At 41.0% G+C, this 27,822-nt stretch overlaps 1 protein-coding gene across 3 annotated transcripts in view; it reads right to left on the reverse strand.

Moving 5' to 3' along the window:
- cpamd8 (C3 and PZP like alpha-2-macroglobulin domain containing 8) overlaps positions 1-25,810 on the reverse strand; it is a 112,532-nt gene extending 86,722 nt beyond the window's left edge. For all 3 annotated transcript variants that reach the window (XM_088349564.1, XM_088349565.1, XM_088349563.1), the window contains exons 1-8: positions 25,411-25,810; positions 14,228-14,379; positions 11,018-11,040; positions 9,733-9,898; positions 7,260-7,312; positions 4,532-4,549; positions 2,656-2,710; positions 1,191-1,304 (exon numbers count right to left, since the gene is read on the reverse strand). In XM_088349564.1, coding sequence (XP_088205690.1) covers positions 1,191-1,304; positions 2,656-2,710; positions 4,532-4,549; positions 7,260-7,312; positions 9,733-9,898; positions 11,018-11,040; positions 14,228-14,379; positions 25,411-25,481 — 652 coding nt within the window. In that variant the 5' untranslated portion in view covers positions 25,482-25,810. The remainder of the gene's footprint in view (positions 1-1,190; positions 1,305-2,655; positions 2,711-4,531; positions 4,550-7,259; positions 7,313-9,732; positions 9,899-11,017; positions 11,041-14,227; positions 14,380-25,410) is intronic.
- Between the last annotated feature and the right edge of the window lie 2,012 nt (positions 25,811-27,822).

Consider the following 27,822-nt stretch of genomic DNA (forward strand, 5'->3'; position numbering starts at 1 on the left):
GAACAAGATCCTGGATACAAGCGGCTGGGGGGCTGGGCTCTCCCTTAGAGATGAGGTGAGAAGATCGGTCATACGGGAGGGTCTCAATGTAGAGCCTCTGCTCCTCCAAATTGAGAGGAGCCTGTTGAGGTGGCTTGGACATCTGATAAGGATGCTTTCTGGACGCGGTGAGAGGTGTTCCAATGGCAGAAGGTCCCAGGGACCACCCAGGACGCGCTGGAGAGACTATATCCCTAGGCTGGCCTGGGAACGCCTCAGGATCCCATCAGCTGAGCTGGATGAAGTGGCTGGGGATAGGGAGATCTGGCCTTCCCTGCCAAGTCTGCTGCCCCCGCCCCGCGAACCGACCCCAGATGAGCGGAAGAAAATGAATGGACGGGTGGATGTCTCTATTGTCATTGATATCAACGTATCGTGCATTGTGTTCCGGTAGACTGCAGAAAGCAGGGGCAGATTAAGGAGAGGGCTCTGTGTTGGGTAGGTGTGACTGTCTGTGTGTATTGTGTATGCTGTCAGTCAAAAAGAAAGCGGAAACAAGAATGGCTGCCTCCCAAAACAAACTGCAGGTGCTTCGTGGATTATTATCAGGTTACAAAAGCAACTCAGGCAGTGTCGGGGGAAGGCAAGAGCGGTACTGCTGGTCCAGCCTACTGCTACGACTCTAATAAGCCACCGCTATGGACCCTGTATCTTGCCAACGCCAGGTTAATTAGCCATGAAACAGATTACCTGGAGCTACAACAGTGAGACCACTATATTTAAGATGATTGTATTTAAATGATTGCAAAGATGTGGCTCAATTTGAGGACAATTGAAGCTAGGGTGCAGCTAGCCGGACGCTCTCTAAATTGCTTTCTTACACTGAAAGGAGAAGCTTTCCAATGTAGTTTTGTGTATGACAATGAAACTATCCATTGAACTGCAATTATCTGTTGTGTGTGTTATGATTTGTAGATCTAAAAGTGTTATTTTGTCGCAGTCGTATACTCTCAGTCAGGACTGGTGTCATCTCGAGGTAAGTTTAACCATTTGGGGGGCTTTTATGAAGTTGCGACACCACTTTGCATTTCTACTTTTCAGGGGTGGTTCGGGGGCCCATTAACCGGGAAAACTGAGGGATCTCTGTATATATATATATATATACATATATATATATATACATATATATATAGTTTTTTTATGGGATTTACCGTATTTTTGCACTTGAAACGATTTGTTGTACGCGTGTCCCTGAACATCCACGAAGATAAACCACTCTCCAAAAACGGGCTGGTCGGACAGCGGGAAACTCATGTTGACGATCCCTGCACAAGAGAAAAATTAGTTTTAAATTCAAGAAAAAGTCATTCAGCACAGGCTCATAAAAGTATTTTATGTATTACTTTGATCATTTCATAACTCATTCAGATGTTATGAATGCGCTTCTGTTCATCCACATAATTGAATGAAGTATTAATGTGTTATTTGAATGCATCCTTTCATATCAGTACTTTCCCAGCAACGGTCTCCCGATGAGTCAGCCCTTATCTTGACATGAAACCTTCAAGATTTGAGGTCCGTTTAAGTTTAATGTTTCATTTTTCCAAGCCACTCTTCAATTCCTTTTTTCGTCTTCCAAATATTCGGTCTGGTCCCGGGAGAAAATGGGACGCACGTTTTAAACATTTTGTAAAAAAAAAAGAAAAGAAAACAATTGAATTACAGACGCTGCCCTACTTACAAACGATCGTCTGTAAGTTAAAAGGAGAGAGGGGGGGGACAAAGAAAGAAAAAGAGAGAGAGGGAGAGAGCGTGAGAAACAAAAGATAAAAAGTCGTGAGAGAGGGGGAAAAGAAAGCGAGAGGAAGAAAGAAATCCAAAGAGAAATAGAAAGACAGAAGAAGAGAAAAGAGAAAAGAAAGCACAAGGGGTATGAAGAGAGAAAGAGAAAAGAGAAAAGGAAAAAAGGAAGTTAGAGCAAAAGAGGTTAAAAGGGGTGAGAAAGAAAGAGAGAGAGAGAGAGAGAGAGAGGGAGAGAGAGAGAGAGAGAGAGAAAAACAAAAGATAAAAAGTCGTGAGAGAGGGGGAAAAAAAAGCGAGAGGAAGAAAGAAATCCAAAGAGAAATAGAAAGACAGAAGGAGAGAAAAGAGAAAAGAAAGCGCGAAGGGTAGGAAGAGAGAAATAGAAAAGAGAGAAAAGGGAAAAAGGAAGTTAGAGCAAAAGAGGTTAAAAGGGGTGGAAAAGAAAGAGAGAGAAAGAGAGAAAGAGAGAGAGTAATAAATACAAGTACAGCGTCTTTGTTCGAGGCACCTGGCTTTGGCAACATCAAGTTGACATATTTCAACCTGCAGCTTGTTTTTCTCTTGCGCTTCTCTGAGTGTTGTCTCGCGGGCCGGATTCAATCCCTTAGCGGGCCTGATCTGGCCCGCGGGCCGCCTCTTTGACACCAGTTAAGTCCATTTTTAAAAACTTCAGATTTCAAGCATTCCAGTCATGCATAACATGAAGACTCGTCTTTTTTTATATGACAGCAACCAAATTTAAAATAAAAAAATATAAAAAATATATTTGCTAGTATTTCATTGGTATCAGTGTAACGTAGCGTATCAGTACACAAATAAAAACTTTGCAAATACATAAGAAAATTTAATTAAATTTAAAAAAAATATGCTCACCACAGCAGATAGATTTAAGACTCTTCCACTGCACCATCCTGGATCCCCTTGGGTCCTAAAGGGAAAATACAGAGAATTCATAAAAAGGGGACATTTTAAAAAAAAATCCAGAATATTCGGTTCGTTTTATACCCAATAGTTTGGGTTATTTTGTTTAGAGCAGGGTGTCTCAATCTCTTATCCCGGGGGCCTCAATTGGCACCCGGGATGAGAGATTGCCTTAATATGAAAGTTAAAGGGACAATGTGTATTATTTGCCCGCTAGATGTCGCTGTATTCTGTCCTGCCACCGAAAACGAGTGCTAAAAGCACAACGAAGAAGACAAAATGCGGACTTTTTAATGGAAAGAGAAATCAGAAAAGATAGATGAAAAGGACAAGAAAAAAAGGACATGGGAAAAAAAGAAAATAGGAGAAATTTAAAAAAAAAATTATAATCTCACTGACAACTCATGGACCTGACATCAGCGTCATGAAAGTGAAACACTTACTGTAAAACAATTAACTTTTGTTTCGGTCGATCGTGAAGCATTAGCATGCCGTTATCCATCTCAAACATCCCTCCGGATGAGTTTTTGGCGGAGGAAAAAGGACGAACGCGACTCCTACCAATCGTTTTGGATACTTCTGATCTACATCACGGGTTCCCCGAACACATCTTCCAACCTTTTGCAGTGTTCTGGTTTGCCGGCGTCCCTGCGTCCCAGACGCATGATTTTTGCTGGGGACGCATCGTCTCAATTCAACGTGCGTCCCCGGGACGCATCGTTTTTGACACCAAAATTGTCATTATTACCCGATTACTTTTTCTTTTTTTTTTTTACAAAGATTTACCGCACTCCAAACTTTTCGTCAGGCAGATCCGCCATTGTCGTTTTGGTCTCGCGCCGATCTCGGCAAACGAGATGACGTCATTGTTGTGGCGGTCGTCGAGTGTAAGAGAAGTATGCCTCCGAAAAAACAGTTGGTACTAGGTGCAAATCAACCAAAAATTTGTAATTTCTTCAGTGTCAATAATAAGTCGAAACATAACACAGAAAGTGGTAACAACGGCAATCATTCCGGCACGAAAAAACGGCGGAGAAATTCTCCAGAAGACCGCGAAGGCAAGGAAAACACGTGTGTTGAAGCCAACGATTCGACGACAGAAAATAAACAAAAGAATACTCCGAGCAAGAAAAGGACTTTTCTGCCAAAATGGACTCAATTATATTCCTGGTGACGCTATGAGGAGGATGATAATGGATTGGACCTTGAGAAGGCATTACAACTATGGCGGGACAGCAAACCACGAAGAATATATGAACTGAAAAATCTGAAGTGATAGCTGCTTTGTATTACCAATTAACTGTGATGATTAAAACTGGATCAATATATAGATTAAATTATATATTTGTCGCCGATTCACAATTTCAACCTCGATAAGACTAAATTTTGGGGAGCCATAGATCTCTGTTGGGACCCATAGATTTTTGAGCATGCGGGTCCCCGGGACCATCACTTTTTACAGCTCAAATGAACACTGCTTTTGGACACGGGATGTCGTCTTCCTCGCGTTCTGATTGGCTGAAATCGGATCTAGGAATTGATACAAGTAGTGCAGTGTTCCAATTTTTGAACCCAGAGTGAAAAAAGTAGGTTACCAAATGCACACACCCGTTTTGGGAAGTTGCGAAACTATCGTTACAATGATGTTATGGAGCATTAACTTTCTGGTTTTAAAAACTAAAGCCGGGTTTATAGGTGTAAACGGGTTCTGATCCTTATCCTTATAGAAGCCAGTTTTCCTGTTTTTCATGGCTCTGTAATCTGCCTTCAAACCCTAACCGTGTCCCCTGGTGCCGAGCCTTGGGTGGTCCCACCGGACTCCACTCACCAAAATGTAAGCCTCCATCTGCAACGACAACAAAAACAGAGTGAAGTTACCGAGTTAAGCTTTTAGTACAGCATTTTACTCAAACTACAAGAGTTTAAACCGTTAAAAACCTGGGCGTTATTTTCCACTGAGCTCAATTTTTTTCTCCACATATCAAAAACATAGTATGAACTCTTGAATCCCATCTTCCAAAAGTAAGTTCAACTCAACTTTATTTAACTTCATAGAGCATATTATTTCACAAAATACTTCTATAAACCTTAAACATCCAAAATATAGCACTAAAATTGTCTGTTATCACCTCAAGAATATAGCCAGAGTCTGCCCAGTTCTCTCTCAGGTAAGCACTGATTCAAGCTCTTATATCTTCTGGTTTAGATGATTGTAATGCCCTGCTCTCCGGTCTTCCCAAAAAGACTATTGTTAGCCTGCAGTTATTACAAAACTCAGCAACACGGGTGCTTACGGGGACTGGGGAGGCATCTCATGACACCAGTTTTAAAATGGCTGCATTGGCTCCCAGTGCGTTTCAGGATCAATTTGAAGCTGGTTTTACTGGTTTTTAACAGTCTTGGGCCATCCTATATGTCTGATATCAGCCCCGGAGGTCCCTGAGGTCCTCTGGTAGCGGTCCCTTAGCTGTTCCTAGAGTGAGGACCAAAATCGGCCAATGGCGATGCAGCATTCAGCCACTTTGGTCCTCACCTATGGAACGGTCTGCCAGAGGACATCAGGTCTGCAAGGGAGCCTTGATATTTCGATCATTTTTATTTTTGATCTGTTGAGGTTACGAGTTCATTGTTTTGTAGAATACAAATTTGTTTTACATTTCATGACTAATTACTACATGAAGTTGTATCATTATTGATAATATATCATTTCAGAAAACAAAACAATCCGAGGAGCCGTTTGGGAGCCGAAAGAGTCGGCTCTTCGCAGCCAAATGAGCCGGTTTTCTAAATAGAGCTGTCGTCTTGGATGCGACCAGTAGGGGGCAGTGACGCTTCACTATGACCTCAGACTGCCAATTTCAAACTTTTCAAGCACATCACCCAAAATCAAGCATTCTCCTGACCTTGAAAACTCAATATTAAAATTCAAGCCATTTTCAAGGATTTCAAGCATCCACAAAAACTCTGTTATCCACACAAGATTGCAGTAAAATAATACTAATAATATAGTGTTCCCGTTTATTTTTGATTGGAACATTCCAGGAGAATCCAGCCATTTTGAGATGCTGTAAATAAGTATACTCTAGGTGCCGTCACTCGGCCTAATTCTCACCAATTAACAATGGGAACATTGTTCCCTGTCATTTTCCTTACGGGTCTGAGCCTTCACACAAAGTCGGTGAGCAACGCTTGAAACAACAGTGAGCAACAGCGATCCCTAGTGTGGCAACTAAGTCATGATCAAACATGTCCAAAACTTCACGTTACATTTTGCTGAGTTTCCGGCAATGCAAAAAAAAAATTCACTTTTGAATGAGTTGACTCATGTACTATTGCAAAGGTTGTACGGCCTACAATCGTTATTTGTTTTTACAATTCTGTCACAAGATTTCAATTTCTTTTTATTTCCTGATATATTTTGTCGCATAATATTAACATTTTTGGGGGCTTATTGAGTCGGTTGTAAGATAGAGAACTGTATTTAATCACATTTTTGAGTGGAAGTACAATGTTGGCAACAAGATTCACTTGGTATCATTGGAAATTATTTGAATGCAACACAAACTTTTTCTTCTTTTTCCCTTGTTTTTTTTTTCCCAAAAAATGTAATTCCTTAAAAAAAAAATCTCATTGTGTTTATTTTTTCCGAGCTGTTACTTTTTCTTTTTGTTTTTGTTTCTTTTATTTTCTTTTTTTTCTGGCTTTTTTAGGAATTTTTCCTTCTTTTTTCTCTTTTGTTTCTTTTTTTCTCAGCTTTTCACTACTTTTTCATTTTGGTATTTTTTTGTTCTTTTTTGTTCTATTTCCCCCCCTTCCTTTAAGTCATTTTGTGCACAATTTTACATAATATTTGGCCGTGTAGGGATGAAACAAGCAAAAACAACCAGAAGAGCCGTTTGGGACCAGAAAGAGTCAGTTCTTTTTAGTGAGCCGAGCCGAAGAAGCCGGTTCTCGACAAACTCTGTTGACTTTACTCAACTTTGTTCTCCTCAACCCGTGTATTTTTACCTTCATGCACCGTAACTTTGACTTAATTTGCTTCTTAATTAGCAATTTTGAGCCCTGATTTTTGTGAGCTTGGCTAGATTTTCTTGTGCGCGGAAAAGCTCTGGGTAGTGCGCGATTGTGCACACACGCAGCTTAGAGGGATCATTGGCTGGATGGATTTTCTTGTGCGCTGAAAATGTGCGGGCAGTGCGCGATTGCGCACGCACACAGCTTAGGGGGAACATTGCATGGAAACATCAAGTGCATCGGATAAACCAATAAAAACTTGAATGGTTGAGTTGAAAGAGTCTCAGAGACAGAACCAGCAGACTCAAGGACAGCTTCCGGCTCTACATTCTTTTATACATTTTACATTCAAAAACGTATATATTTATATATTTGTACATGCATATTTTTTCTTTTTTTGCTGCTATTTCTTACTCGCATTGTGCCTCATTTATTGTATATTTGTACGCGGGGAAGAGGAAGGGATTTCATCCGTGCTGTATGTTGCGCATAAAGTGTAGTTGTCAATAAAGTTTTGAAAAAAATAAAACAAATGAAGTTACCTTGTCGTTAACTGGCCGCAAATCGAGCGAGACGCTGTAGACGTTGATGAAAACTGAGAACACAGAAATAGAAGAATTGTATTTTATGAAAAGGAATGTGAAATCGATAACATTGTAGAGAAACATTGTATGCAGTGAGATTAGACGTGGCACTCTATGGTAAATATTTAATAAAGAGAAGAATATGATCACAGACTGTCAGGATAAATAGGGAAAAATAGTTACAAAATAGTGCAAGGGGTCTCAAACTCCCAGCCCTTGGGTTGATGGTTTGAAACCCCTGGCTTAATATGAGAGTTTAACGGGACAGTGATTATTATTAAGCGCCCCCCGGTGGTTTAAAATAAAATCATTCATTAAAAGTTTAAAATTGATTTAAAATAATACAGTATAGCAAAAATATACCAATTATCATATTAAAAATCCATGTGTTGAGAAGTGTGTATGATTTGACATGTCTATCCGCCATTTTGCTGCTACGGGTACCCAAAAAAGACAAAAGAAATCTCACGAAAGGCCCGCCAAAAAATGATGTAGTTTGGCCACTTTGAATCCCCGTACTCTGTAAAGCCTGCAGTACCCCTGAAAACCGCCAGGTGGCGTCTTCCATAAAGGGACAGAGTGTCAACAAACGTGAGCCCCATTCATTTATATCTGCTCAGATCATTTTCAATATCAGCCTGCAGTACCCCTAAAAACCGCCAGGGGGGTTCATCCATAAAGGGACAGTGTGTAAACAAACGTGAGCCTTATTAAATTACATTGACTCAAAGCATTTTTAATTCCAGCCTTCTATTAGCACTCGTTTTCGGTGGCAAGCACTACACAAAAGAGCAGCATCTAGTGGTCATATACTGTATATTTTTGTGAAACACATGATTTGGCAACTTTTTTAATTTAAAAATAAATTTACTGTGTTTAAAATGTAATACAAGGCTAAAAAAAGTTATAAAATCATCAAGAAGTGTCCTAAAACCGCTTTAAAGCCCCAATTTTGCGCCTGAACCTTAGTTTGAAATCCAATGCTTTAAAGTCTAAAAAAAAATTAAAGCCCAAAGCCCAAACCTTAGTTTCAAAACAAAGATTCTGAAAAAAATAATTTAAGACCCTAATATTAAACCCAAATTTTAGCTGGCAACACTGAAAAGGCTTTAAAACCCCAATTTTGCGCCTGAAGCCCAAGATATGAAGGCTGAAAAATGTAATTTAAGACCCTAATATTATGTCCAAATCTTAGCTGAAAGTTCGAAAAATGCTTAAAACCCTAATATCTCACATGAACCAGAGTTTGAAAACAGAACTTTAAAGTCTAAAAAAGAAATTAAAACCCTAATATGAAGCCCAAACCCTAGTTTCAGAACCAAGATTTAAAGTCTGGAAAATATAATTTAAGACTCTAATATCATGTTAAAACCTTAGCCAGAAACCCTTAAACGGCTTTAAAGAACCCTAATATCTCACCTGAACCGTAGTTTGAAAACCAATCTTTAGAGTCTAAAAAAAAAACTAAAACCCTAATATGAAGCCCAAAACCAAGATTTAAAGTCTGAAAAATGTAATTAAAGACCCTGGTATTATGTCCAAATCTTAGCTGGAAACTCTAAAAATGCTTTAAAACCCTAATATCTCACTTGAACCCGAGTTTGAAAACCATACTTTAAAGTCTAAAAAAAATTTTAAAACCCTAATATGAAGCCCAAACCCTAGTTTCAGAACCAAGTTTTTTAAGTCTGAAAAGTATAATTTAAGACCCTAATATTATGTCCGATTCTTAGCTGGAAACTCTAAAAATGTTTTAAAACCCTAATATCTCACCTGAACCGTAGTTTGAAAAACCAAACTTTAAAGTCTTAGAAAAAAAAATTCTAACCCTAATTTGAAGCCCAAACCCTAGTTTCACAAACAAGATTCAAAGTCTAAAAAAAAGAATTTAGGACCCTAATATTAAACCGAAAACCCTAAAAAGCTTTAAAACCCTAATATTTCACCTGAACCGTAGTTTGAAAACCAACCTTTAAAGTCTAAAAAAAAAAAAAATTAAAACCCTAATATGAAGCCCAAACCCTAGTTTCACAAACAAGGTTTAAAGTCTGAAAAAAAAGAATTTAGGACCCCAATATTAAACCGAAAACCTTAAAAAGCCTTAAAACAAGGCTAGCTTGTATAGTTACCAAATGAATGGACCTTGTAATATTCACCATACACCACTCATACTCCATCCATCCATTATCCATTAACTGCTTATCCTCAGTAGGGTCACGGGGGTGCTGGAGCCCATCTCAGCCGTCTTTTCCATTTTTCTATCGGTATGTGTTTCCAAAAGTGGATATTTGAAGATGCTCATTAACAGCTCTAGAACCTCCGCAACCGTGTATTTTCCTTTGCCAATTTTTTAAACATTGTGAAAGAGTTGTAAATGTTCTACTTCTATTTATATTATTTTCCGAGGCGAGGCGGTGAGTTAAAGGGTAACCTTTGTGTTTGGGCTTGTAGACGGGCTTGTCGGTCTGGATGAAAACGGCAGTGCCCTTGCTCTCCACCGTGACGGTGGTGGAATTATGGAAGAGGTGTCCCCCCTGGGCCAGGTGACGGGTCCCCCAAAGTTTCAGGTGGGCTTGGCCTCGAAGCCCCGAGGGAACCTGCCGGCATGAACACAAAACAAAGGATTACGCGGAGATTATGAGCTCAGCGGGGGGGGAGGGCTAGAGTGCTAAAATCCCACGGGGTCTTTAGTCATATTTAGAGAGAGAGAAAAAAATGATCGTTTTTTTCATGTGTTTTTGCGATTTTCCCGAAATGATTCTCATTCTTGACTATTAATATTTCAGACTTTTATACTACAAAATAAAATAAAAATGATAGCCTAAAGCACAGGTGTCAAACAGGCGGCCCGCGAGACAACTCTCAGAGAAGCGCAAGAGAAAAACAAGCTGCAGGTTGAAATATGTCAACTTGATGTTGCCAAAGACAGGTGCGCCTCAAACAAAGACACTGTACTTGTCTCTCTCTCTCTCTCTCTCTCTCTCTCTTCTAGTCAAGTCATGTTTACTGTACAGCCCTTAATCACAAAGAGTCTCTTCTTGGCTTTTTCTCCCTTTCACACTCTCTCTCTCTCTCTCTCTCTCTCTCTCTCTCTCTCTCTCTCTCTCTCTCTCGCTCTCTCTCTCTCTTGCTCTCTCTCTCTCACTCTTTCCCTCTCTCTCTGTCTCTCTCTGTCTCTCTCTCTCTCACTCTTTCCCTCTCTCTATCTCTCTGTCTCTCTCTCTCTCTCTCTCTGTCCCTCTCTCTCTCTCTCTCTGTCTCTGTCCCTTTCACTCTCTGTGTCTCTCTTTTTCTCTTCCATTGTTGCTCTTTGTCTCTTTCTCCCTGTGTCTTTTTAACCTATTTTGCTCTTCTTTTTTTCCTTTTTCTCTCTTTCTCCTTTGCCCTTTCTTTTCTCTTTTCTCTCTTTCTGTCTTTCTATTTCTCTTTCTATTTCTTTCTTCCTCTCGCTTTCTTTTTCCTCTCTCTCACGACTTTTTATCTCTTTTGTTTCTCACGCTCTCTCCCTCTCTCTCTTTTTCTTTTTTTGTCCCACCCTCTCTCCTTTTCCCTCCCTCTTTCTCTTATTTCTTTATCCCTCTTTTTCTTTCTCTTTAATCTACTAGTCTGGCCCCCGACAGAATGTTTGTTAAAATGAGTAGGTTTTGTAGGTTTTTACTTCTTACTGTAGTTGTTTTTCTTTTGTGAAAAAATGAAAATGTTTAGAAGTGGCTCACCTTAAGCTTGATGGTTCCTTTTTCTAAAACATAAAAAAAAAGAATATGAGTTACCCTTGATGTGAAGTGGTGGTTGATAATATGATGTTCTCGTGGTTTATCTCTTAAATGTAGGTAGCTAGGAAGGGAGGTAGATGAGTAGCAAGGTAAGTAGGGAGAGATGTAGGTGGGTGGGTAGTTTTGGTAGGTAGGTTCAGTTGCTATGTCAGGCTGGTAGGTAGGTGGGTACCTAGGTACATAGGTGGGTCGATTGGTAGGTAGGTAGGTAGGTAGGTGCTGTAGGTTAGGCGGTTTAGTAGGTCGGTAGGTGGATTGGAAAGTGGGTGGGTGATTAGGTGCATAGGTGGGTCGGTCGATAGGTAAGCAAGTGGGGAGTTCAGTTGGTCAGTAGGTGGGTCGTTAAGTAGGTTGGCAGATGGCTGCGTAGGTTGTAAGTATGTGGGTAGGTTGATGGACAGGTAGTTAGGTACATTGGTGGGTAAGTAGGTAGGTTGTTAGGTAGGTCAGTAGGTGGGTCGGTAAATAGGTTGGTAGGCTGGTGTGTAGGTGGGTACGTAGCTTAGTCAGTAGGTAAGTTGGTGGGTACTGTAGGTACTGAAGGTTGGTAGTCGGGTACTGTCAATACTGTAGGTAGATAGGTAGGTGGGTCCTGTAGGTAGGTAGGTGGGTACTGTGGATAGGTACTGTACGTAGGTACTGTAGGTCAGTGGGTAGGTAGGATCTGTATGGACGTCAGTGGATTGGTAAGTGGGTGGGTGATTAGGTGCATAGGTGGGTCGGTTTATAGGTAAGCAAGTGGGGAGTTCAGTAGGTGGGTTGTTAAGTAGGTTGGTAGGCAGGTGGGGAGATGGCTGCATAGGTGGACTGGTAGGTGTGTGGGTAGGTTAGTGGGCAGGTAGTTAGATACGATGGTGGGTAAGTAGGTAGGTAGGTCAGTAGGTTGTTCGGTAAATAGGTTGGTAAGCCAGTGGGTAAATGATTAGGTCATTAGGTATGTGGGTATGTAGCTTAGTTAGTAGGTAAGTTGGTGGGAATTGTAGGTAGTAAAGGTTGGTAGTCGGGTACTGTCAATACTGCAGCTAGATAGGTAGGTGGGTCCTGTAGGTACTGTACGGGGGAACTGTAGTTACTGTAGGTCAATGGGTAGGTAGGATTTGAATGTACGTCGATGGATTGGTAAGTGGGTGGGGGATTAGGTGCATAGGTGGGTCAGTCGATAGGTAAGCGCGTGGGTAGTTCAGTAGGTCAGTAGGTGGGTGGGTTTTTAAGTAGGTTGGTAGGAAGGTGGGGAGATTGCTGCGTAGGTGGACTGGTAGGTGTGTGGGTAGGTTAGTGGGCAGGTAGTTAGGTACTATGGTGGGTAAGTAGGTAGGTTGTTAGGTAGGTAGGTAGGTCAGTAGGTGGGTGGGTAAATAGGTTGGTAGGCCTGTGGGTAGATGATTAGGTCGGTAGGTAGGTGGGTGCTAAGCTTAGTCGGTAGGTAAGTTGGTGATAGGTAAGCGCGTGGGTAGTTCAGTAGGTCAGTAGGTGGGTGGGTTTTTAAGTAGGTTGGTAGGACGGTGGGGAGATTGCTGCGTAGGTGGACTGGTAGGTGTGTGGGTAGGTTAGTGGGCAGGTAGTTAGGTACTATGGTGGGTAAGTAGGTAGGTTGTTAGGTAGGTAGGTAGGTCAGTAGGTGGGTGGGTAAATAGGTTGGTAGGCCTGTGGGTAGATGATTAGGTCGGTAGGTAGGTGGGTGCTAAGCTTAGTCGGTAGGTAAGTTGGTGATAGGTAAGCGCGTGGGTAGTTCAGTAGGTCAGTAGGTGGGTGGGTTTTTAAGTAGGTTGGTAGGACGGTGGGGAGATTGCTGCGTAGGTGGACTGGTAGGTGTGTGGGTAGGTTAGTGGGCAGGTAGTTAGGTACTATGGTGGGTAAGTAGGTAGGTTGTTAGGTAGGTAGGTAGGTGGGTGGGTAAATAGGTTGGTAGGCCTGTGGGTAGATGATTAGGTCGGTAGGTAGGTGGGTGCTAAGCTTAGTCGGTAGGTAAGTTGGTGATAGGTAAGCAATTGGGGAGTTCAGTAGGTGAGTTGTTAAGTAGGTTGGTAGGAAGGTGGGGAGATGGCAGCGTAGGTGAACTGGTAGGTGTGTGGGTAGGTTAGTGGGCAGGTAGTTAGGTACAATGGTGGGTAAGTAGGTCGGTGGGTAAGTAGGTTGGTGGGTAGATGATTAGGTCGGTAGGTAGGTGGGTACTAAGCTTAGTCAGTAGGCGAGTTGGTGGGTACTGAAGGTATGTAGTCGGGTACTGGAGGTACTGAAGCTAGGTAGTCATGTACTGTAAGTACTGAAAGCAGGTAGTCGGGTACTGTAGGAACTGTAGGTAGGTAGGTAGGTGGGTATATTTGGTAGGTAGGTTCAGTAGCTAGGTATGGCTGGTAGGTGGATACCTACGTGCATGGGTGGGTCGATTGGTAGATAGTTAGGTAGGTTAGGTGGTTGCATAGGTCGGTAGGTGGATTGGTAGGTGGGTGGGTAGTTGTTAGGTGCATAGGTGGGTCAGTCGATAAGTAAGTAGGTTGTCAGTTTAGTAGGTCGGTGGTTAAGTAGGTTGATAAAGAGCTGGTGGATGGGTGCATAGGTGGGATGGTAGGTAGGTATGTGGGTAGGTTAGTGGGCAGGTAGGTAGGTAGGTTGGTAGGTAGGTCAGTAGGTACGTGGGTAAGTAGGTTGGTATGTTATTTAGTCAGTAGTTAAGTTGGTGGGTACTGTATGAACTGAAGGTATGTAGTCGGGTACTGTAGTGACTGAAGGCCGGTAGTCGGGTACTGTAGAAACTGTAGGTAGGTCGGTGGGTAGGTAAGATGTGTAGGTAAGTCGGTGGGTAGTTAGGATGTGTATGCACGTGGGTGGGTAGGTAAGTCGTGTAGGTAAGTTGGTGGGTAGGTAGGATGTGTATGTACATGGGTGGGTAGGTAAGTCGTGTAGGTAGTGGGTGGTTAGTTTGGTCGGTAGGTAGGTTTTGTTGGCCTAGTGATTGGCTGGCATTAGGTTGGTTGGTGGGTAAGTAGGCAGGCAGGCAGGCAGGAAGGCAGAATGTGTAGGTAGGTAGGATGTGTAAGTAGGTGGTTGGTTGGATGGGTAGGTAGGTTTTGTATGCCTAGTGGGTGGGTGGCGTTAGGTTAGTAGGCAGGGAAGTAGGCAGGCAGTCATGTAGGTAGAGTTAAGCGTTCTCACCGAGCACAGAGGCGTGACCATGGGCCACCACTTGCCCTTTGACGGCCAACTGGACCTGCACCCGAGTCTCTGCTTTGGCGTTGAAGATGGTGACGCTGATGCTTTCCTCTACCCCGGCTCGGAACACGGAGGGGGCCGCTACCAAGTAGCCCCTTTGTGGGGGAGAGGGAGCATTAAATTTGACGTGGACTGCAATAAATATATCGACTAGGAAATTCCTCACTCTTCTTTACATAAAAAATACATTCCACGAAATTTAAAAGTGCCCCCTACAACCTGATGCCCCTTATATACTGCATGATAGTAGGTACAATTGGAAAGGCAGGCTGTCACGGACCAGGAACAGAGACAGGACCCAATTGCGTTCGTTTTACTTAGTTTTTATTAAGAAAGAGAGCAGCGCTCGCTTCCATGATCTGATGATCGTCGGTCACGGGTAGCAGATAGCAGGAATGCGGAAGTGGCCCTTCCGTGTCGAGCGAGGGTGGTCGTAGACAGCGAGAAAACAGGTCGATGGCCGGGACGGAGGAACAAAACAGAAACGGGTCCAGAAAAAGGGTCAGCAACAGGTATCAGGCTGGAAACGGGGCCAAACAGGTCAATGGCCGGGACGGAGGAGCAAGGGAGAAACGGGTCCAGAAAAGAGGTTGGCAGCAGATATCAGGCAGGAAACAGGTCGAAGGCCGGAACGGAGGAGCAAAAACAGAAACAGGCCCAGGAAACAGGTCGGCGACAGGTATCAGGCAGGAAACATGGCAAAAACAGGTCGAAGGCCGGAACGGAGGAGCAAAAACAGAAACGGGTGCAGAAAAGAGGTTGGTAACAGGTATCAGGCAGGAAACAGGGCAAAACAGGTCGATGGCCAGGACAGGGGAGCAAAACAGAAACGGGTCCAGAAAAGAGGTCGGCAACAGATGTCAGGCAGGAAACAGGGCAAAAACAGGTCGAAGGCCGGAACGGAGGAGCAAAAACAGAAACAGGTCCAGGAAACAGGTCGGCGACGGGTAGCAGGAAGGAAACAGGGCAAAAACAGGTCGATGGCCAGGACAGAGAAGCAAAAACAGAAACGGGTCCAGAAAAGAGGTCGGCAACAGGTATCAGGCAGGAAACAGGGCAAAAACCGGTCGATGGCCGGGACGGAGGAGCAAAAACAGAAACGGATACAGAAAAGAGGTCGGCAACAGGCATCAGGCAGGAAACAGGGCAAAAACAGGTCGAAGGCCGGAACGGAGGAGCAGAAACAGAAACGGGTCCACAAAAGAGGTCGGTAACAGGTATCAGGCAGGAAACAGGGCAGGATAGTGTCGGAGAGTACAAAAGCTTGCCTAGCTGAGAGCATAAGTTCGCAGACAGTCTGACGGCTTCTTTTCGGAAGACGGGAGTTTAAAAAGAGTCCAACAGCCAATCAGGTCCCGTGGCTCTTGGCGCCAACGGGGCAGTAGCAGGTGCCCCGAATAAGTAATCATGACACAGGCAGTATTTATACATGTACATTACTACAAGAGGTATCGTGGTATATTTCTATATTTGTGCAATAATAGTTTACCCACCCCTGTTCTGGAACATTAACACATTTTTCAAACCAGAATCGGAGATCCAGACTAAAAACTCCAGATGACTCTTCGTATAGGACAGGCATGTTCAAAGTCCGACCCGGGGGCCAGTTAGGGCCCGTGGTCAATTAATTTTTTCATTAAATTCATAATAAGTGGCTAGCTAGTAATATTGACAGCAGTATAAAATAAATGTGTACAAAAACAAAAAAACACAATTCACCAGATGATGGCAGTAGCGCTTTGGCCTTGTTGTCCTTGGCTTTATGTGAGAATATGAGCCCACCCCATTTCCGACACAATGACTGTATATAAAAAAAGGAAAGTTGACGGTGAGGGCCGCCCACCCAGGAAAAATGGAAAATTGAGTATTTTTTCACCAAAATCCGAAACAACTGCCTAATTTAAATAAAGAGACTGTGGCTGTTTTCATAGACAATAATATCAAGAGGCACCACAAAACGAAACAAAAACCTACGCTGAAAAAAGGTGAAGCAACCGGAAGCTGTTTTTACGGCACAGCAGAGCTTTTTGACAAGACAGTCAAATGAAAATGGTACAAAGGAGAGCTACGAGGTCGAGCACTGTCAATCAAAGAATGGCAGGCTGAATAGTCGTCCCTCACACATTTTCAGCTTACCAAGAACGGCGCTTTCTCATAAGTTTGTACACCCCTAGTAAAGGAGCACCTGACCCATAGGAGAGGAAGGGGGTTCATCCTAGGGTTGCTTTCTGTATTTTTTTCACCAAAATCCAAAACAACTGCCTAATTTGCTAAGAGACTGTGGCTGTTTTCATCGACAATCATATCAAAAGGCACCACAAAACGAAACAAAAACCTAACGCTGCAAAAAGGTGAAGCAACGGAAGCTGTTTTTACGGCACAGCAGCTCTTTTTGACAAGACAGTCAAATGAAAACGCTACGAAGGAGAGCTACGAGGTTGCTGATAAACAAGCACTGTGAATTTATGAAAGAACGATGGGATTGTAGAGTCAAGAACCAGAACAGGATCAGGACCCAAACGCGTGACGTTACTCACACAAACCTTTTATTTTACGGGAAATGGGGAGTCATGCACGTTAGGCAGCAGTCTACTTTCTCATAAGTTTGTACACCCCTAGTAAAAGAGCACCTGACCCATCGAAGGGGGTTCATCCCAGGGTTGCTTTCTGTATTTTTTCACCAAAATCCGAAACAACTGCCTAATTTGCTAAGAGACTATGGCTGTTTTCATAAACAATCATATCAAGAGGCACCACAAAGCAAAACAAAAATCTAACGCTGCAAAAAGGTGAAGCAACGGAAGCTGTTTTTACGGCACAGCAGCGCTTTTTGACAAGACAGTCAAATGAAAACGCTACGAAGGAGAGCTACGAGGTTGCTGATAAACAAGCACTGTGAATTTATGAAAGAACGATGGGATTGTAGAGTCAAGAACCAGAACAGGATCAGGACCCAAACGCGTGACGTTACTCACACAAACCTTTTATTTTACGGGAAATGGGGAGTCATGCACGTTAGGCAGCAGTCTACTTTCTCATAAGTTTGTACACCCCTAGTAAAAGAGCACCTGACCCATCGAAGGGGGTTCATCCCAGGGTTGCTTTCTGTATTTTTTCACCAAAATCCGAAACAACTGCCTAATTTGCTAAGAGACTATGGCTGTTTTCATAAACAATCATATCAAGAGGCACCACAAAGCAAAACAAAAATCTAACGCTGCAAAAAGGTGAAGCAACGGAAGCTGTTTTTACGGCACAGCAGCGCTTTTTGACAAGACAGTCAAATGAAAACGCTACGAAGGAGAGCTACGAGGTCGCTGATAACCAAGCACTGTGAATTTATGAAAGAATGATGGGATTGTAGAGTCAAGAACCAGAACTGGATCAGGACCCAAACGCGTGACGTTACTCACACAAACCTTTTATTTTACGGAAAATGGGGAGTCATGCACTTTAGGCAGCGGTCTACTTTCTCATAAGTTTGGACACCCCTAGTAAAGAGCACCTGACCCATAAGGAGAGGAAGGGGGTTCATCCCAGGGTTGCTTTCTGTATTTTTTCCAGCCGCCGTAGATCAAACGAATCCATTTCATGCTCTTATTTTTTTTTCCCTCCCCTCTCAAAAATGTTCTCATGAGTCTCAGGAACCGCTCGGGCCGTAATGCCGAGCACCTGATCCTTCTCTCAGGCATGCCAAAGGGTGTGCGCTCCCTCAGAATTTCACTCGGATTCAGTTGGAGCAAAGGGGGGGGCCGAAAGGATGCCGGGAGGCTTATCGGATTTAGGGATAAATTGAAATGTGAAGACTCGCTACTTATAGTAGCGTTTCTAGAGTGCTTCGGGATTCAGGTCAGAAGTGGACCTTATTATTTTTGGGGGGGGGGGTAGGCTGGGTACACCCTGTACTTGAAAACTGGTTCTCGACTGAAGACCTCCCGAAATGCTTTACAATGTGCTTCACACTTAACCATTCACACACACGCTCACGCACCGATAGCGGCGTCAGCATTAGCGGTTCGGTGTCTCGCCCGAGGACTCGCAGAGCCGGGAATCGAACCTGCGACCTCTTGGTCTCAAGATAGGAACTTTACCTCCTCGATATGTACTGCGTACTTATAATATTTTAACTTTTCCCTGCCTTATTTTAGGTCTTCAGTATAAAACACTTGTGTTCTCTTTCCATACCAGTTTTTTAATCACTGTAATTTCCTTTAATCCTCGAGGAACGACGACAAACAAATGCAATTTGGTCCATGACCATGGCAACCATCAATGGCAACAGTGCAGAGCCCACAGTATAGTTGTTTGGAAATAAAGAGCTAACATTTTACGCTAGGTTGCCTTTATTCACATTTTTATTCATCCATCCATCCATTATCTGCACCGCTTATCTACAGTAGGGTCGCGGGGGTGCTGGAGCCCATCCTAGCTATCATCGGGCAGTGGGCAGGGGACACCCTCAACTGGTTGCCAATGAACCTGACATGCTTGTTTTGGGAATGTGGGAGGAAACCAGAGTGCCCGTAGGAAACCCACGCAAGCACGGGGAGAACATGCAAACTCCACACAGGAGGTTCAATCTCATGACCCCAGATTTAGGTATGCAGGGGCATCGAGTCTTAAAATATAAAAAAATGGACGTGAGTGAGTTCGTTTTATGACTCTTTTAGCCTGCAGCTTAAAATCCGGTGCGGCTTGTACAAAGACAAAATGTCCTTATATTTGCGCATGAGGCTTTTAATCAAGTGCGCTCTGTAGTTTCACGTTTGCTTACTAGTTTGACTTAAGGACCCACCATTGCAACCCAATTGTCACGGTTGCCATGGCGCCCAATTGGCCCCGCCCGTGTGGCGCCGGCTGCGGCTCGTTAACAGATTGGCTTTCTGTCTATTTAAAGCTGAGTGCTCTCATTATTCCTTTGTCAGTCCGTCAACGAACCCCTGCCCCGCAAGACGTGGGTTTTGACTCGGTCCTGTTTCCTGTTGGTATTTCCTGTCCGGTATTGTTCCCGTTTATTTTTGTCCTGTTTATTATTCCCTCAAGTTTTTTTTCCCGTCTAGTTTGTCCTGTTTAATTTTGATAATCTGTTTCATTATCTATCCTGTCTGTCCCGTCCTGTCCGGTATCGACCCCATCTGTCCGATATCTACTCGGGCAATTGGTATCGATCTTGTCCGCCTCTGGCTTCCAAGAATTTCACGCCACACCGCTGCCTAACGTGCATGACGCCCCATTAAACTCCCCGTATAATAAAAAGCTTGTGTGAGTAACGTCACGCGTTTGGGTCCTGATCCTGTTCTGGTTCTTGACACCAATGACAAGCTGCGATCCAAATAAAGAGAAAATATCCACTACCCAAATTTATCGAACGAGAGTATTGTGCCGTTTAAAGCAGGGATAGTAGGATTTAGTCACCTTTTTTTTTTTCATAAAACAAAATCACCAGCAAAACAAAACCCACTTCAAGTACTTTATATTATAGCGACACCTTCGAATTCATTTAAAATCACCACGCAGTACAATAAATTCAATTCAGTGCAGCAAACTCTGTCCGGAAATTCAGTGATTCAATGTTGATCTAAATGACTAACGATGATAAATGGAATCCACCTGTGTGTCATCAAGTCTCTATATAAATGAACCCGCACTGTGATCGTCTCAGAGGTCTGTTTAAAGCGCAGAGAGCATCGTGAAGACCGGGGAACACACCAGGCAGGTCAGGGATACTGTCGTGGAGACGTTTAAAGCTGGGTTTGGATACGAAAAGTTCAAAGGGGCCAAATAGTTGCCCAAGCCACTGTATAAAGCTCCTGCTGGACGTCCTGAAGTCACTTTTATGCGAAAAGGGTCTCCAGAGCCCCCCACGAATGCCAGATGGCAGTCCAGGACTTTAATTAGTCCTCTTTTTCGTAATGTTCTAGTTTTGGAGCATCAAAGCTTGCCCTTTGAACTGTGACCCCCAAAACGGGCCCCCTTCCCTCAATTAAACATCGGAACCGGCATGTGGAATCAAAGTCTTGCTGCAAACACACTTCAAAGTCCTGGGGTGACTCCGCCGGACCACCCGAAAGAATAATACCACAGTCGGAAAAGAAAAGGAAGTCAAATTCAGTATTTGTTGAGCCAAAACTCTTAATGAATCAATTACCACGCTACAAGGCGCAAAGGACTATAAGGTGCCGAGACGGCGGGGGGACCACGGTGTCTCGGGACCTTCGAGGCTTCTGCTCAGTGAGATCTCTGACGCATAAAAGCTGATTATGCTAAGCTAGTTAGCCGAAAGAGATGGAAAAATAATAATAATAAAGCAACTATATGAATGGGTGATTCAGGAATATTCCACTTGCTTCCACAATTTCCTTCTTTAGCCACTCGTGTAAGCCATTTGGGTTCAGTGAAGCTACAGAAATCATTTAGTGTTGCTAGTGAGCTAAACCACCAAAGAAGGACGGTGATCGCGTTTGTGTCATTGAAGCTTTAATTCCTTCTACGGATGGTGAAAACGGCAAAAGTACATGACAATGAATTGTTAATTCTTCAGCCTGGATGGAGATAAATTGGACATGCACTATTTTTTTAACTTAAAGCTCATTTGTACGCAAAATATCTATGTAGTACACTTTTTTAAAATACTAAAAAACAAAAAATACGACTAAACTAAATATCACACTTAATGCTTTCACTCCAAAAATCTAAATAAATTCTACAGTACTATTAAAAAAAAAATACTAATACATTAATACAAGAACACAAAATACTACTACAGAAATATTACAATAGAAATCCGAAAAAATACAACTATAGTTTTATCAAAAAAATACGACTGATATACTTCAAAAAATACAACATAAATACTACAAAAATTCAAGAAAAAAAATATTCCTATAATAATACAAGAATACAAAGTACTACTACAGAAATATTACACAGAAATCCGCCAAAAATACAAAGATAGTTTTATTTAAAAAAATACGACTGATATACTTCAAAAAATACAACATATTTACTACACAAATACAAGAAAAATACTCCTATAGTAATACAAGAATACAAAGTACTACGACAGAAATATTACAACACAAATCCTAAAAAATACAACTCTGGTATTATTAATAATACTACAGATATACTTCAAAAAATACAACATAAATAAGACACAAATACAACAAAATACTCCTACAGTAATACAAGAATACAAAATACTACTACAGAAATATTACAACACAAATCCTACAAAAATACAACTATGGTATCATTAAAAAATACTACAGCTATACTTAAAAAAATACAACATAAATAGACACAAATTCGACAAAAATACTCCTATAGTAATATAAGAATTCAAAATACTACTACAGAAATATTACAATGGATATACTACAAAAATAGAACTGCAGTAATATTAGAAATACGACAAATATTCTTCAAAAATATGACTACCCAAATACAACAAAGATACCACTACAGCAATACTATAATACAAAAATACTACTACAAAAATATTATGACACAAATACTACTACCGAAATACTACTACAAAAATTCAACTCCAGTGTTACCACAAATAGTCTATCGATATACTACAAAAATTCTACTATGTACACACTACAAAATTACTACAAAAATAAAACTACAGTAATATTACAAAATTACTACAGATATACTACAAAAATACAAATACAACAAATACCACAAACATACTACTACAGCATGACAAGAATACAAAGCACTACTACAGAAATATTACAATGATATCCTACAAAAATACCACTACAGTATATATATATTTGTAGAAGTATTTCTATCGATCTGGCAATAAGTGATACTGAAGAGACTTAGTATCCTCTATTGATATCAATGACGCATCAAGACTAAAACATTGGTATCAATCTGAAAAACAAAGTGATACTGTGCATCCCTAGTATGTTATATTTGTATCAATGACAATTGAAGAGTAGAGTATTTGTAGTAATCTGGCGATAAGTGATAAAGGCTATCCCTAGTATCCTCCATTGGTATCAATGACACATCAAGATGAGATAATTGATATTAATCTGTGAAAAAAGGGTTACTAAACATCAATACTGTCTTGTATCAGTTTTGAGGAGTATCTGTATTGACCTATTTCCCTCACATTGCTACTATTGAGTAACTAATGACAACCGGAGTGTTAATATCGATTTGGAAATCAAAAGTTGTATCAAATATCCCTGGTATCTTCTAGCGCTATTGATGAATATACAATAGTTGCGTATTGATCTGGGATACAAGCGATATCAAACATCCCTGGTATGTTTTATTGTCCTGTTGACATCTCATGAGTATTGTTATCAAAAAGCTGTATCAAATATCCCTGGTATCTGATATCACTATTGATGACAATACGATAATTGCAAATTCATCTGGGATACAAGTCATATCGATCATCCCTGGTATGTTTTGTTGTATCGATGACACTCATGAGTATTGTTATTGAAAAGTTGTATCAAATATCGCTGGTATCAGATATCGCTATTGATGAATATGCAATAGATTCGTATTGATCTAGGGTACAAGTGATATCAAACATTCCTGGTATCTTTGATCGTCTCAATGACAACTCATTAGTTTTGTTATCGACAGGTTTTATCAAATATCCCTGGAATCTGATATCGCTATTGATGACAATGCAATAGTTGCGTATTGATTTGGGATACAAGCGATATCAAACACCTAGGTATCTTTTATCGTGCCGATACAACTCATTAGTTTTGTTATCGAGAGGTTTTATCAAATATCCCTGGTATCTGATATCAATAATGACAATGCAATAACTGCGTATTCATCTGGGATACAAGCGATATCAAACATTCATGGTATCTTTAATTGTGCCGATGCAACTCACTAGTTTTATTATCGACAGGTTTCTTCAAATATCCCTGGTATCTGATATCACTATTGATGACAATACGATAATTGCCAATTATCTGGGATACAGGTGATATCGATCATCCCTGGTATGTGTTGTTGTATCGATGACAACTCATGAGTATTGTTATTGAAAAGTTGTATCAAATATCGCTGGTATCAGATATCGCTATTGATGAATATGCAATAGATTCGTATTGATCTAGGGTACAAGTGATATCAAACATTCCTGGTATCTTTGATCGTGTCTACGACAACTCATGAGTTTTATCATCGAAAAGTTGTATCAAATATCCCTAGTATCTGATACCGCTAAAGATGATAATGCAATAATTGCGTATTCATCTGGGAGACAAGCAATATCAAACATTCCTGGTATCTTTTATCGTCTCAATGACAACTCATTAGTTTTGTTATCGAGAGGTTTTATCAAATATCCCTGGTATCTGATATCAATAATGACAATGCAATAACTGCGTATTCATCTGGGATACAAGCGATATCAAACATTCATGGTATCTTTAATTGTGCCGATGCAACTCACTAGTTTTATTATCGACAGGTTTCTTCAAATATCCCTGGTATCTGATATCACTATTGATGACAATACGATAATTGCCAATTATCTGGGATACAGGTGATATCGATCATCCCTGGTATGTTTTGTTGTATCGATGACAACTCATGAGTATTGTTATTGAAAAGTTGTATCAAATATCGCTGGTATCAGATATCGCTATTGATGAATATGCAATAGATGCGTATTGATCTAGGGTACAAGTGATATCAAACATTCCTGGTATCTTTTATCGTCTCAATGACAACTCATTAGTTTTGTTATCGACAGGTTTTATCAAATATCCCTGGAATCTGATATCGCTATTGATGACAATGCAATAGTTGCGTATTGATTTGGGATACAAGCGATATCAAACACCTAGGTATCTTTTATCGTGCCGATACAACTCATTAGTTTTGTTATCGAGAGGTTTTATCAAATATCCCTGGTATCTGATATCAATAATGACAATGCAATAACTGCGTATTCATCTGGGATACAAGCGATATCAAACATTCCTGGTATCTTTAATTGTGCCGATGCAACTCACTAGTTTTGTTATCGACAGGTTTCATCAAATATCCCTGGTATCATCTATCGCTATTGATGAATATGCAATAGATGCGTATTGATCTAGGAGACAAGTGATATCAAACATCCCTGGTATGTTTTATTGTCCTGTTGACAACTCATGAGTATTGTTATCGAAGAAAATGTATCAAATATCCCTGGTATCTGATATCGCTATTGATGACAATGAAATAGATGCGTATTGATTTGGGATACAAGCGATATCAAATATTTCTGGTATCTTTAATTGTGCCGATGCAACTAATTAGTTTTGTTATCACCAGGTTTCATCAAATATCTCTGGTATCATCTATTGCTATTGGTGAATATGCAATAGATGCGTATTGATCTAGGATACAAGTGATATCAAACATCCCTGGTTTCTTTATCGTGCCGATACAACTCATTAGTTTTGTTATCGACGGGTTTTATCAAATATTCCTGGTATCATCTATCGCTATTGATGAAAATGCAATAGATGCATATTGATCTCGGATACAAGTGATATCAAACATCCCTGGTTTATTTATCGTGCCGATACAACTAATTAGTTTTGTTATCGACGGGTTTTATCAAATATCCCTGGTATCATCTATCGCTATTGATGAAAATGCAATAGATGCATATTGATCTCGGATACAAGTGATATCAAACATCCCTGGTTTCTTTATCGTGCCGATACAACTCATTAGTTTTGTTATCGACGGGTTTTATCAAATATCCCTGGTATCTGATATCAGCAATGAGGACAATGCAATAATTGCGTATTGTTTTGGAATAGAAGCGATATCAAACATCCCCGGTATCTTTTTATGTGTCGCTGACCACTCGTGGGTATCCTAATCCATCTAGGAAACAAAAGTGGTATGGAAAATCGATAGTATCTTGTATCGGTATCGATTACCACTCAAGTGTAGAGTATCGGTCTAAATAGAGGATTGCAGGGCATCACCCAACATAATATTCTGAAAGTCGGGGTCACAACACCCCGTCTTCATCCTTGTGATTAGAGTGTCCTCTCTTTTCCAAGCCCCCTTGAACACAACATTTATGGTTGTTTTGTATTGGAAAAGTGTGATTTTGCACTCACCCCTTCTCTTGCGCAGTCGTGCTCAGGAACAAAGTCCAGCCGAGGAGGCTCCAAGCTGTCAAAGGCAACATTTTGGACTCACTTCACTCGATTTCCTGGCACTAGAAGGAAAAAAACTCGGAAAGAATGCGATTTCAAGTTGTTTTCTTCCCTTTTTTTTTTAGGAACGCTTGAGTTTCTTCATTGCTTTTGGCGAAGATCATCAATTTGTGCTCTTCTCCTTGGCTTCTTCAGCCGTCCCTCTTGCCTCCGCTCGCACTTCTGCATTCCAACATTCGAGAGTCTTCCCTTTCCTTCTTCTTTTTCTCTAGAACCAAAATAAACGTTGCAAAAGGAGATTCCAGTTACTAATGAAAAGGCAGATCTTCTCTGCTGGACTGCCTGGGACGAACTGACTGCAAAGTCTGCGGGGCGATAGGAAGACGTGCATGCGCGCGCACACACGTTAAAACTTGCTATTGATAGACATTCCGGCTCTATTTGAGAGAAGCGGCTCTTTTAGCTCGGCTCTGTAAAAAAGAGTCGGCTCTTTCACCTCCCAAACGGCTCTTCCGATTTTTGTTGCATAAAAGCAGGGGTGTCTCCAACTTTTTTTCAACATTTGAGCTACTTTTTGGTTCGAAAGAACGCAAAGGGTTCGATGTGAATTTCTAAAATAGCAACTAAGCTAAGTGGCTGTCTAAATAGTTTAAAAGAGGCTTGATAGTTCGCTAGAAAAATACGCAGGTAGTAGCTAGCTTAAAGAATAAAAATAACATCGAAGTCGTCGAAAAGAAAACAAAAAAATTGCGCCCCAAAAACTTAGCATTTCCCCCCAGAAAGACATTCTACTCTTTCAGACAAGAATGACATTCAATTTCAACACTATATTTTACAGGCATTTAAGTAAGTTACCCTAGATGTGAATTTCTAAAATAGCAACTGAGCCAGGTGGCTTGCTAAATAGTTTAAAAGTAGCTTGATAGTTTTCTAGAAAATAAGCAGGTAGCAGCTAGCTAAAAGAATAAAAAAACATCTAACTTGTCGGATAGAAAACAAAAAAATGACCCTGAAAATCTGACTCAGCACTTTTGGTTTTGTCGACTCAGCATTTTCCCTCGAAAGACATTCTACTCTTCCAAAACAGAATGACATTCAATATCAACACCATATTTTACAGGCATTTAAGTAAGTTACCCTAGATGTGAATTTCTAAAATAGCAACTGAGCTAGGTGGCTTGCTAAGTAGTTTAAAAATAGCTTGAAGTTTGTTTGAAAAATAAGCAGGTAGCAGCTAGCTAAAAGAACAAAAAAAAATCTAACTCGTCAGATGGAAAACAAAAAAAAAATGCCCCCAAAAAACTGACTCTGCATTTCCTCCCAGAAAGACATTCTACTCTTCCAGACAATAATGACATTTAATGTCAACACCATATTTTACAGGCATTTAAGTAAGTTACCCTAGATGTGAAAAATACCAAAAAGCTGACTAGATTAAGGGCGTCAAAAATAAACACAACATGACTCAACTAAAAAGCAAAGCTGGATAGCTAACTGGAAAGGATCCCAAATTTTTACTTAATAACGAGTAAACGTAAAATGTTTGCTATGCTATCTGCGCTAACAATGTAAAAAGCTAGCTACGTAGCTTGCTAAATAGCTAATATAGTAATATTGCTAGTTAAAAATAAATGAATAAAAGGATAAAGAAATATATGTGTTTATTTCATGAATAGATTCCTATTTTGCTTTTAATTTTATTACCAGGGTAATAATTTTACCAGGAAATCACAATGGCCCAGCACTGGTGAGCTATTTTCAGAACAAGTCCACGGGCATGTCAAGAGTTGGTAAGGGGCACCCTGGTGGCCACAGGAGCCAGGTTGGAGACCTCTGCTTTAAAGGGATTGCTTGTAATATTTAGTGCCACCTAGTGGTTAAAAAAAACTTTGACCCGGTAAAAACAAAACATTGATTTGAATCGTCGGCAAAAAACATACAAAGAACTATCATATCAATACTAATTTCCATATTCATACTCATAGATGGAGACATTTGTGATGGTTCACTTCAAAGAGTCGGTTCATAGAGGCGTTACGTTCGCGAACGACACACCCCTACGTCCGGCACACTTCTGCACACGTGCTTGTTTCTTGTGAGTCGATGGAGCTGAAAATTACATTTAGACATTTTATTTTGAAAACCACGTAAAATAGTTACAATTTTTTTTTCAAACTTCGAAAGAAAATGAAAACAATGATAAATAAAATAAGGGGACACACGAAAAATCTTCCCTAGCGGAAGTTTTCTTCCGTTCGTTTTTAGAGCACAGAACCGCGTAGTAGCTCTGTGCTGCCACCGCGTGGACAATTTTTTCTTTTTCCGTTTATTACATTTGTATTTATTTGCAAACAGAAAAATACATTTTTCTTT

Source organism: Urocampus carinirostris, chromosome 12 (assembly GCF_059441175.1).
Source record: "Urocampus carinirostris isolate Australia breed hairy pipefish chromosome 12, RoL_Ucar_1.0, whole genome shotgun sequence".
Taxonomy (NCBI): Eukaryota; Metazoa; Chordata; class Actinopteri; order Syngnathiformes; family Syngnathidae; genus Urocampus; species Urocampus carinirostris.